This window comes from Musca vetustissima, unplaced genomic scaffold, assembly GCF_032173495.1.
Source record: "Musca vetustissima isolate MV318-11 ecotype Yass unplaced genomic scaffold, APGP_CSIRO_Mvet_v1 utg2483, whole genome shotgun sequence".
NCBI lineage: Eukaryota > Metazoa > Arthropoda > Insecta > Diptera > Muscidae > Musca > Musca vetustissima.
The window spans coordinates 588,475-601,818 of NW_026886224.1; the positions used below are offsets into that span (position 1 = coordinate 588,475).

General features: G+C 37.9%; 2 protein-coding genes across 2 annotated transcripts; both read right to left on the bottom strand.

Moving 5' to 3' along the window:
* Positions 1 to 900: 900 nt before the first annotated feature.
* On the bottom strand, positions 901 to 7,532 carry LOC133333757 (GILT-like protein 1). Its single transcript, XM_061542048.1, has 5 exons — positions 7,422 to 7,532; positions 5,207 to 5,338; positions 4,964 to 5,131; positions 1,107 to 1,244; positions 901 to 1,019 (listed from the first exon to the last, which is right to left on the bottom strand). Exons 1-5 carry the CDS (start codon positions 7,530 to 7,532, stop codon positions 909 to 911), a joined length of 660 nt encoding a protein of 219 aa, XP_061398032.1. The 3' UTR covers positions 901 to 908.
* Positions 7,533 to 10,471: 2,939 nt separating this feature from the next.
* LOC133333758 (GILT-like protein 1) lies at positions 10,472 to 13,344 on the bottom strand. The gene is made up of 5 exons (XM_061542049.1): positions 13,288 to 13,344; positions 13,076 to 13,207; positions 12,719 to 12,880; positions 10,673 to 10,810; positions 10,472 to 10,621 (listed from the first exon to the last, which is right to left on the bottom strand). The coding sequence occupies exons 1-5, from the start codon at positions 13,342 to 13,344 to the stop codon at positions 10,472 to 10,474; spliced, it is 639 nt and encodes a 212-aa protein (XP_061398033.1).

The window sequence follows — 13,344 nt, forward strand, 5'->3', positions numbered from 1 at the left end:
ATACCTGTGTCTCAGGTCGTGTAACATGATTCTCCGGCTTTCAAATCACCTATAAAATTATGTCAGCCTTTCAGAATGTCTGTCAGAGATACCCTGACCTTCAGATATTTCATAAAATACAACCTTCAGATTATTATATAAGACATCATGACCTCATATTTCCCATCGAAAAAAAATTGTAGTTCCCAAAAGTCGTTATACCTCCAGTCTTATGGGTAATGAGTTTTTATACACTTTGATACGGCAAAAATGTGCTTCATCGAAATATTGGTTTTAGACCCCGTGTTTCTTTGGACCAAATCCGTTTCAGACAAATTGGAGTACCAAAAAAGTAACACCCATTTGATATAACCTCAATTATCACGACATTGTGAAACCCTGCTGCGAACTCAAACTATCGGGCCGCACGCATGTCTTCAAATTTAAACAACAACAAAAATTTAACAAAATAAAATCCAGTTCATTTTACTTTGACAATAAATGCAGTTAAGTGACAAAAATCACAACAACAACCAAAACAAAAAAACCTCTTTTACTGCACCGAAACAAAAAAAAATAAAAATGCATTCGCACCAAATATTCATGAACCATATCGGTTAAGAAACCTGCAGTAGTAGTCAGTTACAACAACAAAGACAAAAATCAAATAACCATTAATACAGTTTTTTGTTTATATTGACCCACATTTTGTTTTCTGTTGCCATATTGGAATTTTTCGGTTCGTGTTTTTATTCATTGCATTAATAAATTTTGGGTTTTTTTTTGGAATTTTGTAAAAAAAATTATTGTCATAAAATAAAAAATTATTTGGTCGCTGGGGTTTCGTTTCTCCGTTCTCTCTCACTTCATCTCCTACTGCTTTGCAATTTTGTCAACCATCATCCAACCACTCGTTCATCGTCCGTTGCCTATTGACAGACCTCCGAATGAAAAGAAATATCACCACGTCGTTGCAACAGATAACAGACAGTGCCACGGAAGTCACGCAATGAATTGTCCTGCAATTGCTGATCGAAAACCTGTTCGTGGAAAAAAAGAGGGGAGAGATGGAGAAATTTATTTACACACATCCGACATCATGTATATTGGGATTATGTAATACTTACACCATCATAGACTATCGTTGGTACGAACTGTGGCTTGTACAGATTTGTAACCCGCTCCGATTCCAGTTGCAGTGAGGTACCCAGCCCGTTGTGCATGCAGTCATCAATGTCACTGGATAAGCCAAAAGATTCGGCACACTATAAGGTGAAAGTAAAAATTATTTATTTTTATTTGTCTTTTTCCATACATAACAATCAACAGGGAGAAATTGCACTAAAAGTACGCCTTTCATAGGGAAAGTAGAAGGATGTGTTTTTATTGAGAGAAATGTGGATTCATAGTCCCCATATTTGGTAGTTTGAAGGTTTTAGCCGCATTTAGAACCGAAGTGGTTGTAATTTTTTGTTTCGGGCTCTTGGAGGGTCCCAAAACCATTTTAGGTACTTTGAAGGTTTTAGCTCCCCCCCCCCCCCCCCCCCCCCCCCATTTTCCAACCGAAGTTTCTATAATTTGGTGTTCCGGGTTTTCAGAGGGTGAAGAACATTTTTACAGAAAATTTTGAATAAAAGTCTATGTTTTGAAATAACCACCATATTTTAATCGGCCATATTTTTATGAACTCATCCTTATAGTTAATACGCCAAAAATGAGCCTCATAGAAATATTGGTTTCAGATCCCATCTTTGGACCAAACCCGTTTCAGACAATAGACACACTTCTTGGCTTTCTTATGACACCAATTTTATTTGGTGTTATGGGACAATAAATTTTTCTCTTTCGCCATTTCAATCTACTCGTCAGTAGATGGCGTCGCCAAATTGTCAGGTCGATAAAATGTAAATAAGTTTTGACTGAATTGTGATTTTTGGATTTAAAAGGTTATTAGCAGCTTAGAACTCACTGATTGACTGTGTGGTAGATTACATTTAATATTCCCATCATAATTACCTGCATTTTGGTAAAAAATAATATCCATAATGCCTCATAGAAATATTGGGGTTAGACCCCATGTTTCTTTAGACCAAGTCCGTTTCAGACAATAGCCACACTTCTTGGCTTTCTTATGACACCACTTTTATTACAATATCACCAGTAGTTCGAAAATTATGGAATAAATACAATAACATTAAATGTTTCGCTTTCGCCATTTCTTTCTACTCGTCAATAGATGGCGTTGGCAAATTGTCAGGTCGCTAGGCAAAATCAAGGCTTTTATAAAATGTAAATAACTTTTGAACGAATTGTGATTTTTGGAAGATTTAAAAGGTTATAAGCAGCTTAGAACTTACGGATTGAGGTAGAATAGATTAAATAAAAAAATAATTAAAATCCTATCATAATTAGGTACATTTCCTGGCTCATGCTAAAACATAATGTCAATAATGCCTCATCGAAGTATTGGTGTCAGACCTCATGTTACTTTGGACCAAATTCGTTTCAGACAATTTGGAGTCTTTTTCAAATGTCCCTCAGTCTGTCTGATCGTCGGGTGGGAAGGGAATAACCGATTTAATTTTATAATAACGTGTTAACAGACTCTCCGATTTGAACGAAACATTGCAAAACCAATTATCTTTACCAAGCCTAGATCAAGTCCGAAAATGGGATCCATATGACCACTGCTTCTGGTACCAATTGATCTGGTTATCAATTGATAAGCCAATATTATGCTAATGGAAAGTCCGATTTGATCCAAACTATGAACATAAATCAAGCTCGAAGTTGAGCAATATCGGTCCCCTCCTTCTGGTACCTCCCACACAAAATTGTCAAAAATTTGTTAACAATTAATTTCATAGCATCAGGCAAACGAGTCCTACAATTTGAACCGAACTTTACAAACCCTATTATCTTTACCAAGTCTAGATTAAGACCGAAGATGATACTCATTGGTCGAATCATTCTGGTACCCTCCACACAAATGGTCAAATTTTCAATTGATAAAGCCAATAGGCTAATGGAAAGTCCGATTTGATCCAAACTATGCACATCGTAACATTTCTTTCAAAATTAAATTAAGTTCGAAGATGGGGAAATTCAGTGCACTCTTCCACAAAATTGTCAGAGCATCCGATTCAAACCAAACTTTTCACAACCTAATATATTAAACATGCCTGTGTAATGTTGGAAAATGTGACTTATCTGTCCACTACTTCTAGTACCTCTCCCACAAAGGGTCAACATTTTGAAAACTAGTAACTCTCATATGGAGCGAACGGAATATCCACTTTGGTCCATTTCTTCTGGTACCTTCCCCACAAAGGGTCAACATTTTGAAATTTTTTTTTAATCCAATATCAAAGTAAAGGAATGCCTGATTTGATACAAACTTTGAAAATCGTAACATTTTTCCAAACTTACATCAAATTCTAAGATGGCATCTATAGGGCAACCTCATCTGGAATCTCCTCAAGGAGGAACAACTTTTTAAACCTGTGATTTATTCTGTAGGCCTCTGATTCCTTAGAATTTTCTACCACTGCAGCAAATTGCTCCGCTAATCTGGACCTAAATTGCCTAATGATATGTGAATGGGTTGAATTTTCGCAGACAAATTGTGTATGTAGGTCTAATTTTTGACTTAGCCCCCTCATAGAGGTGTCGCCCCAGTTTAGTCTACATTTCCCCACCGAAATAGCTGTAACTTCGCATTCCGAATTTTTGGAGGGTGAAAAACATATTCGACGAAAATATTCGATATGGATCCATGTTTGGACAATGCCGCCGTATTTATGTCCCTCCCAATTGTTTGTATTTTGTGTGTTACAGCTGAAATATTTATTTTTCAGAAAACTTTTCCATATAAGCCTAGGTTGTGATATAAAAGCCCTGCCTCATTTTTGGCAATTTGTGTGTCTTAACCGATATTCGGCATTTCAGGTTTTCGGAGGGTGAGAAATATTTTTTTTTTTTTTCAGAAAAATCTGAATGATTATTTTGCTATTACAAATTCCTGGTTAGAAAAAAAACTGCCTCCCACAAAATGTTCAGGGTAGGTGAATGTTTATATAATTAACCATATGTCTAATAAGGGTATGTACACTTTTCTATGGCCTCTTTCAAACTTAAATCCAGTACGAAGATATGGAATATCGGCCCACTCTTTCTGGTACGACGGCCACAAAATAGTCAACATTTTGCTCAAAATTAATTTTGTAATATCATGAGAACGACTCTACGATCGTAATATTTTTACCAATCATAGATCAAGTCTGATGAAGGGACCTATCGGTCCCCTCCTTTGGGTACCATTTTCACAAAGTGTCAACATTTTAATTTTTTTTTAAATCCAATATTAAAAAGTAACAGGCCTGCAAATGCCTTTTTGCTATAAAGATGCCTTTCAGCTAGTCTACAGAGACTCTAGTTTGCCTGTAAAGGCTCCCTTCAGCTCTCCTATTAAGGTTACCTTAGAGCTTCCTTAAGTTCGCTAAAAAGGCAGCTAAATATTAGCACCCTTCATCTCGTTTCCCCTAACACGCCTAAACATTTCCATTCAGCCCGCGTATCAAGGTTCCTTTCAGCCGACCTATAATTATAATCGTCTATAGAGACTTCATTTCGCTGGTCATTTGGTTCTCCCTTCAAGTTATATATAAAAGTTAACTAACGCCCCTTCACCACCCCCATAAAAGGCTCCTTTCGGCTCGACTATAAATCCCCAAAGAAACTCTCTTCAACTCGTCTGTAAAATACTTAGAATCGTCAAAAAAGCTCCATTCAGCTTGTCTATTAACTGGAATGGAAGACCTCCTGCTGGATTTTATAAAAATTCAATAAACAATTTTAAGAATATGGCACCTAGTTATACAGAAGCTATATGCTAAATATTCCTTTTAATCCTCCCACCAAAATATGGCACCAGTTATACAGAAGCTATATACCTAAATAATCCTTTTAATCTATCCCCACTTACCTCTCTAATATCGATAACATCACGTTTTCTCATCTGGCAGACGACAAAGTTGACCTGTGCTTCCTGATCGGTTGTCTGCTGTAGAACACACAGTTGTTCACGATTACCTTCACATTCTTTGGGTCCATGTTGACAGAAGAATTGATAGAGGCCATTGTTGTTAATAGACTGAAATTTATATAGAAATAGCGGGATATAACGGAAATTCAACACCTAAAGTTTTAGAAAGTAGATCGTGCTTACCTTTGATTTACCAAATGGCACCAATGTGACATCAATATAATCCTTTAGCGCATCATAATTTGGTCCCAGCTGGGAATTAATAAAACGTACACTGTCCGGACACAGGGACTCATAGAGAACCATTACTTTTAACTGAAAAGAGAGGGGAGAAATGTGAAACAAATTAAAATTGAAATGAATTCCGACGGAATCTAATTGAAAGAAAAAAATCTTTTCGCTTCAGTCTAAAAAAACTTCTGCAACCTCAACTCTATAAAGACTCTCTTCCACAGCTGATTTGTCATAATGTACTATATGTTTCTCGATAAGGACTCCCAGTTAACGACTCTCTTCAACTCTATAAAAATATCTATAAAAAAGTTATTCATCTCGACCATAAAGACTCCGTTCATATAGCCTAATAAGACTGCCGTCAGATCGTAAAAAAAAAACTTCCTTCAGATTATGTATGAAAGTCTTCCTTCCGATCGTCTAAAAACAATTTCCTCAGCTCGTCTATAACGACGCCCTTCAGCTGGTCGATAAAGACTTCATACATCTGGTATTTAAGAATTCCTTCAGTTGGTCTAAAAAAATTATATTCAGCTCGTCTATAAAATTCCATTCCGATCATCTAAAAAAATCATTTCTGTTATATGAACGACTCCCTTCCGATTTACTAAAAAGCCCCCCTCCAGCTCGCCTATAAAGTCTCACCTAAGCTCTTATATAAAGGCTCCCTTCAGCTTGTCTATACAGACTTCCTTCAGCTCGCCTATAAAGGCCTCTTCAGCTCGCATATAAAAGCTCCCTTCAGTACGCCTTAAAACCCTTCCTATAGGTGGTATGTAAGACTTCCTTTTGCTGGTCTATAAAGATAGCTCGTCTATAAATCCATTAACTCGCCTATAAATGCTCCCTTTAGAAAGCCTATAAAGGTTTCTTTAAGTTCTCTTATAAAGGCAGCACGCTTATAAAGCCGCCATTAAGTTCTCCTATAAAAAATCCCTTAACTCGCCTATAAAGGCTCCCCTCAGAACGCCTATAAAGGCTGCCTTCAGAACTCCTATAAAGGATCCCTTAAGCTCTTCTATAAAGGCAGCTCGCCTATAAAGGCTCCCCTAAGTTCTCCTATAAAGTAATCCCTTAAGCCTATAACGGCTCACTTCCGCTTACCTATGAAGGCTCTCGTCAGATCTCCTATAAAGGGTCCCTTCATTTTGTCTATAAAGATTTCCTTCAAATCGGTAAAAAAAGACTTCCTTCAGCTGGCCTATAAAAGCCCCCTTCTGCTCGCATATAAAAGCTCCCTTCAGTACGCCTTAAAACCCTTCCTATAGGTGGTTTGTAAGACTTCCTTTAGCTGGTCCATAAAGACCCTATAAGCTCGCCTATAAATTCCTTAACTCGCCTATAAAGGCTGCCTTCAGAAAGCCTATAAAGGCTTCATTAAGTTCTCTTATGAAGACAGCACGCTTAAAAAGCCGCCCTTAAACTCTCCTATAAAAAAATCTCCTAACTCGCCCATAAAGGCTCCCCTCAGAACGCCTATAAAGGCTCCCTTCAGAACTCCTATAAAGGATACCTAAGCTCTTCTATAAAGGCAGCTCGCCTATAAAGGCTCCCCTAAGTTCTCCTATAAAGTAATCCCTTAACTCGCCTATAAAGACTCCTTTAAGCTCGCCTATAAAGGCTCACTTCAGCTTGCCTATGAAGGCTCTCGTCAGATCCCTTCATTTTGTCTATAAATATTTCCTTCAAATCGTTGATAAAGACTTCCTTTAGCAGGTCTATACAAATTCCCTTCAAATCGTCAATATCGACTTCCTTCGGTTCGCCTATAAAGCCTCCCCTATAAAGTACCCCTTACGCTCTCCTGCAAAGGCTCCTTTCCGCTCGTCTTTGAAGGCTTCTTTCTGCTCGCCTATTAACAAAGTTTTTTCAACTGTTCTATATTTCTTCAGTTTCTGAAAGTCTCCCCCTCCTATGCAACGTCTCTGACCCGAATTTTAAATCTTTCCTTTGTCTTTATTTTTATTATTATTGACCATCACCACCACCAACAACACGTGATTAGCATCTAATCTTCCACTTCGCCCTCCACTTCGTAACAATTAATCACTTCGAAAAGAAGTAAACATTTCGATTAATCACTAATTTAATATTCTTGTTCTTCTTCGATGATCCCGACACTATTTTTTTTTTTAATTTTAACTATGTTCACTATTCCAATCACCTTTTCTTTGACAGCATTATTTGATTGGGTTAATGCACGGCCGGCATTCAAAGCGACCGCCAATGCAACAAGGGCCCAAAACGAAGCCGCCGACAATTTCATCAAAACCATTATCGTGACCAAACACAACAGAACAAACAAACCGAACTTGTAATTTAAGGTGTAATGTAGGGGATATTTAAATCAGGGATTTGTATTATCTCTTTTAATTGTTGTTTTTGTTGTCACTACTCCGTTCCGTACTTAATTAATACCGAAGAATTTTTATTGGTGGTGCTCGTATTACTGTTTTCCGCATTCAACTGATTTGATTTCAGAAAACGTACAGCGTTTAGACTCCATCCACTCTGCTGCTGCTGACGCTGCTGCTGCTTCTCACATTCAAGCCAACAACAATTTCAGCCGAAAAACAACTATTCGCCGTCGCATCGCTTGACTGAAGCCCGAAAGCCGCTGTCGTCACTTTTAACACCCCAAAATACAAAAAAAAAAGGTTTTTATGTTGTTTTTGTTGTAATCGATCGTTTATGTCCACACTCGGTGGACGGTGGACGTTGTGACGGGGATTTTTTATGCTCTGTCACCCATGTCTGGCTTGGTTTGTTTTGACAACTCTTTGCCTGAGACCTGTTTAATAGCCAAATTTAATTTCTCTGTCATTGGTTGTCATCGAGGGGGAGGTGAGTCTCTCTCTCTCGTTTTGCCAGCATGCATACAAATGAGCATAACTACGCTGCTCTTGGCTGTTGTGAGAAAGCCCGGTTTGTTGGTGTTTATTTCTTTGTCAGAATTTAATAATAAATGAAGGCCATTGTGATCTGACCAAAAATAAACATTGCAGTGTAAGAAGTCAGGTTTATAGCATAGATTATGGTAATTGGTTAATCATCGCGTTGTTATTAAGTCTAATAACTGTCGTTATTAATTAAGTATGTAAATCAGTCAATTTGTTTCAAAAAATTGTAGATTATTTTTTAAACACAAAATGAACAATCCCTCCATATCGTCTATAGAGGCTCCCATTTGGTCGTTTATAGAGACTTCCATATACTTATTTATAAAGAGGTTAACTTCAGCTCGTCTATAAAGGCTCCCTGCTTCAGCTCGCCTATACAGGCTCCCTGCTTCAGCTCGCCTATAAAGGCTCCCTGCTTCAGCTCGCCTATAAAGGCTCTCTTTAGCTCGCCTATAAAGGCTCCTCCCTTCAGCTCGCCTATAAAGGCTCCCTGTTTCAGCTCGCCTATAAAGGTTCCCTGTTTCAGCTCGCCTATAAAGGCTCCATGCTTCAGCTCTCCTATAAAGGCTCCATGCTTCAGCTCGCCTATAAAGGTTCCATGCTTCAGCTCGTCTATAAAGGCTCCCTGCTTCAGCTCGCCTATAGAGGCTCCCTGCTTCAGCTCGCCTATAAAGGCTCCCTTTAGCTCGCCTATAAAGGCTCCCTGCTTCAGCTCGCCTATAAAGGCTCCCTTTAGCTCGCCTATAAAGGCTCCCTTTAGCTCGCCTATAAAGGCTCCCTTTAGCTCGCCTATAAAGGCTCCCTTTAGCTCGCCTATAAAGGCTCCCTTTAGCTCGCCTATAAAGGCTCCCTTTAGCTCGCCTATAAAGGTTCCCTTTAGCTCGCCTATAAAGGCTCCCTTTAGCTCGCCTATAAAGGCTCCCTTTAGCTCGCCTATAAAGGCTCCCTTTAGCTCGCCTATAAAGGCTCCCTTTAGCTCGACTATAAAGGCTCCCTTTAGCTCGCCTATAAAGGCTCCCTTCAGCCCGTCTATAAAGACTCCCTGCTTCAGCTCGCCTATAAAAGATCTGCTCCTCTTCTTCATAGCCTCCCTTCATCCCCTCTAAAACCAATTCTTCGGAATCCCTATAATATTTACCTGGAACGTGTTCTGTAATATTAATTACTATTACCAAGCAATAAATATTCTCAAGATTTAAAGTCTAAAAAAATCAGTTTCATGCTTCCGCATTTGATAGTTCCCATGAATGGAGTCCTATTGTTCTAAAATTATTATCTTCAAATACATCTTCGTTCTGTCATAAATAAATTACACAATGAAAATAATAAAAACAAAAACAAATAATCCCGATTTTACTTCGAAGTGGAGAACGATATTCAGTGCCTATGGGAGATAATTTACATGAGAATACCAAAATTTAATTAAAAAAAATAAATTCGTTACGTTACATCGGGCCGATTTTTTTAACTTTACAACAGGCAGATTGCCTTTCAAAACCCAAAAACAAGTATGAAAAGTGCCTAATTATAGGCAAATCGTCTACATCGGTACCTCATATACTAGGTATTTTGAGAATTTCTGTTAGGTTTCCAAACACATTGGCAGGAGGTTGGTATTTTAGGTTCTCATTGGGTAGAATCTCTTCTTACAAAAAATGTTCCACTTGGGTCCAATTTTCAGGATGGTTGTTATTGTAGCAGCAAACGTTGACCGTAATGTCTCGGGACGTTTCGGGTCATAGACCCCTCTGTCGTGGAAACTTTTCAGTGTAGACCCCATCCCATTACTCAGTATTAGGGGCATTTTTCCCTAAAAGAATGGGTTCTAATTTGATTTTTTTGGTTATTACCCAAAATCAATATCTGTCCTCGTTTTGTGTTTCCAACAGCATTGGCATAAGGTTAGTATTTTGGTATTGGTACACTCTTCAGGGTAGACCCCATATAGCGGTATTATTATGGACATTTGTTTCCAAGCGAATAGTGTGGCAGATCCTCCTACCAGAATTTATTAATATATGTCCTCGTTTATTATATAGCCTCCATATAACGGTACCCCGAATTCTTGAAGATTTCGGTGTGTTAAAGGTCCTAACCCAATTTTCCAACCAATTATGGGGTTTTTATCATTACGTAGCTCTCGCATATCCACCTGATCTAAAGAGTTTTAAATTTAAATTATTTTTAATTTGTTTCCCCTCTCCAAAATAATCAAGGAATCCACCATTATAAATCCATAGACCTGATGCTTGGTATAATTCAATCCTTTTTCTTTATTATTTTTATTAAAGAATCTGTTCTTCCTTTTCTTTTCTTAAACCCCCATTATTGAGCAGGTCACACAAACGACCGGTTGCTTACAGGCATTCGCCAAGGCAAAAACATCGCCACGTAACTGAAAAACAAAACAGATCGTCCCAAAGAAATCCTTTATTGAATTATCCTGTAATTGTTGATCAAAGACCTACAAAGAAACGGTTATTAAAATTGTTGGTAAATTTATTTACGGACTTACCCCATCATAGATTATAGTTGGTAAAAACATTGGTTTATACACGAATGTTACACGTTCGGCTTGCAGCTGCAAATGATTGCCCTCATCACCGTTCATGCAGGCATCAATGTTCGGGGATAGACCCAACGATTTGGTGCACTAAAAGAATAATGAAATAAATATATTCATCGGAAAGGGTGGGAATACTAATTTCCTAGATAACAGAAGACAAATCTTCCGTAATATATCAGAACTTCTATGTATTGATCGAAAAAAGATATATTTGGTCCTCTGTATGAATAGTTTTAGGATTTCTATACCCTATTTTTCTGTATAAAACATGCTGGTCTTCTTTTAGACAATTGTAGATTTTCTATAACAGAACCTATTTTCTATTTAATATCCATAGGAAAACCATCTATAAGAAGTCCACATCAGAAGGACTTTTAAAAAATAACCTTTTTTGTTTTCTATGAGATAACATTCTGGCCTTCTATAAGAAGACCTTGGGGTTTTCCATAAGAACATGTGTGGACTTTTAAAAAATAGCTTCTATAAGAAGACCTTCTGGTATGCTTATAAGAATAGTCGTATATAAGAAAATCTTCAGTTTCTTATAAGAAAATATTCTGAAGTCCTTCTATATTCTATTAGAGCAGATTCTTGCCTTCTATACGAATAATTTATGACCTATTTTACAAGTGTTTATGACGACATTCTGATCATATGTAGGAGGACCATCTGCTCTTCTATAAGAATACCTCCATACCTTTTATAATAAGACCTGCTGGTCCTCCACAAGAAGATCCTCTGATCTTCTGTAAGAAGGTATTTTGGTATCCAAAATGCTGAACATCTGGTATTCTACAAAAATACCTTCTGGTACTTTATAGGAAGTACCCCGATATTCTACAAAAGGAAAGGGAATACCGTGGTGGTGCACTAGATTTGGAATCCTTTCAATTAAAAAGTTCCTCGCAATATCGTTCGGATAGTTCCTAGATAACTTCCGAATAAATTTAAGGTTCGTCCGATGAATCGGTTGCAGTACTTACCGCTTTCCGATACATCTTCTTGGCAGCGATCTCCTTGGCTTTGACTTGTCTTGCAGTTTCTGGTACTGATGATTCGTCCATCTTAACGACGGACGGCCAACTGCCTGAGAAGTCTCGCGACGTCACTACAGGACATGGAGATGGAGTTCGGACCCTCTACCTCGCCAGGGTGAACACCCCTACTCATCATCTGGAAGGACTCATCTTGCTTCGGAGGAGACACTAGGATAGCTACTGTATTCGTCACCGCAGTGCTAATCACTGTAGTTTCCATGATGTCTTCCCCGTCTGACAAGGGCGAGTCGTCCCAGAGTTAATTCGAGATACTCTCCTGACTAAGGCAGAAGGAGCCGGTTTCCTCTAATAAATTAAGGAGAATATCAGTCTGTTTCTCCAGGCTTTCATTCACGTTGTCGAGAATAACAGGACTTGAGGCAAAAGAGTGGTCCAGGGGTGTAGCTTGGGTCGGCAATATGTGTGAGGGTTCATTGAAGTCTGACCTTGTAGAGGGTGTCACATCAACCACAGTCGGAAAATCGCATACCATATTGTTTTTAGAAGTGGGGGGTTATTAAAACTCGGCTCCACAGAAAAAGATTTTATTGAGGGATTGAGGTCGACCATGGTATATCCTCTTATCCCCGCAACCTGTCTATCAACAAGGTCTTCTATACTGCAAGAAGAACATTGTCTGCTATCACTTTATGAGGTAGTGAAGAAGATATTTAGTTTAGGGATCATAGGTTTCTTTAACATATTGGTCTTCAGTACAGAGCCTTTGCGGTGTACTATAAAAATACGTCCTTTTCTACTACAAAATTACCTGGTTATTTCTATAATTATATTATCACCTCCTACACGAAGACCTTTTGGTCTTCTATAGACGAAAATCTCCACTTATTAGTCTTTTGTCGCCTATAAGGGAATCGTTTGTAATTTTTCTGATGTCGGTTGATTACTTTCTATTTACATCTGTTTTGAAGGACCTTCCACCCTAGTTGTATATACTTACCTCTTCGATATCGGTTATATTCTTCTGACCCATTTGACATAATACAAACTTTGTTTGGACTACTTGATCATAGCTCTGGTTCATTACACATAGCTGCTGGCGATTGCCCTTGCACTCTTCGGGACCATGTTGGCATGTAAATTGAAGATTGTTGTTTATAGACTAGAAAAGTGTAAAAAAATAAAAATGATATAGGATGACAAATTTGAATTAATTCCAATAATTAGAACTGAATCTCAAAGTATCGAAATACTATTCTTGTATTTCACAATCTTTAATAAGTAACGTTAAATTCGAATTAACATCCCTTCTTTATTCGAAGATTATGAAGAAAGGGGGTGTATTCGGTATACTTACCACAGATCGACTAAATGGTATCATTGTTACATCAATGTAATCCTTTAGGTCATCATAATGCGGTGCCATTTGTTGGGCAAAGAATTTAATGCTATCGCTACATAATGCTTCGTAAATAATCGAAACTTTTAACTGTTAAATACATAAAAAACACATTTTAAAAATACATAGAGGCTATAAATGTCCTGAGGATTCCTACGGGAATCTAATACCTTTTGCTTTAAAATATCCTGACTTAATACACCAGATATTCCAATAATTATACACAT

Bases quoted from the DNA above. Each gene is read 5' to 3' on its own strand.
- LOC133333757 (XM_061542048.1), bottom strand. From the start codon at position 7,532: ATGGTTTTGATGAAATTGTCGGCGGCTTCGTTTTGGGCCCTTGTTGCA. The intron at 5,132-5,206 runs GTAAGCACGATC...TATAAATTTCAG, and splicing joins TGCCATTTGGTAAATCAAAG to TCTATTAACAACAATGGCCT. The intron at 1,020-1,106 runs GTAAGTATTACA...TTCCACGAACAG, and splicing joins CAACGATAGTCTATGATGGT to GTTTTCGATCAGCAATTGCA.
- LOC133333758 (XM_061542049.1), bottom strand. From the start codon at position 13,344: ATGTGTATAATTATTGGAATATCTGGTGTATTAAGTCAGGATATTTTA. The intron at 10,811-12,718 runs GTAAGTATATAC...TTATTCTTTTAG, and splicing joins ATATAACCGATATCGAAGAG to TGCACCAAATCGTTGGGTCT. The intron at 10,622-10,672 runs GTAAGTCCGTAA...GTTTCTTTGTAG, and splicing joins CAACTATAATCTATGATGGG to GTCTTTGATCAACAATTACA.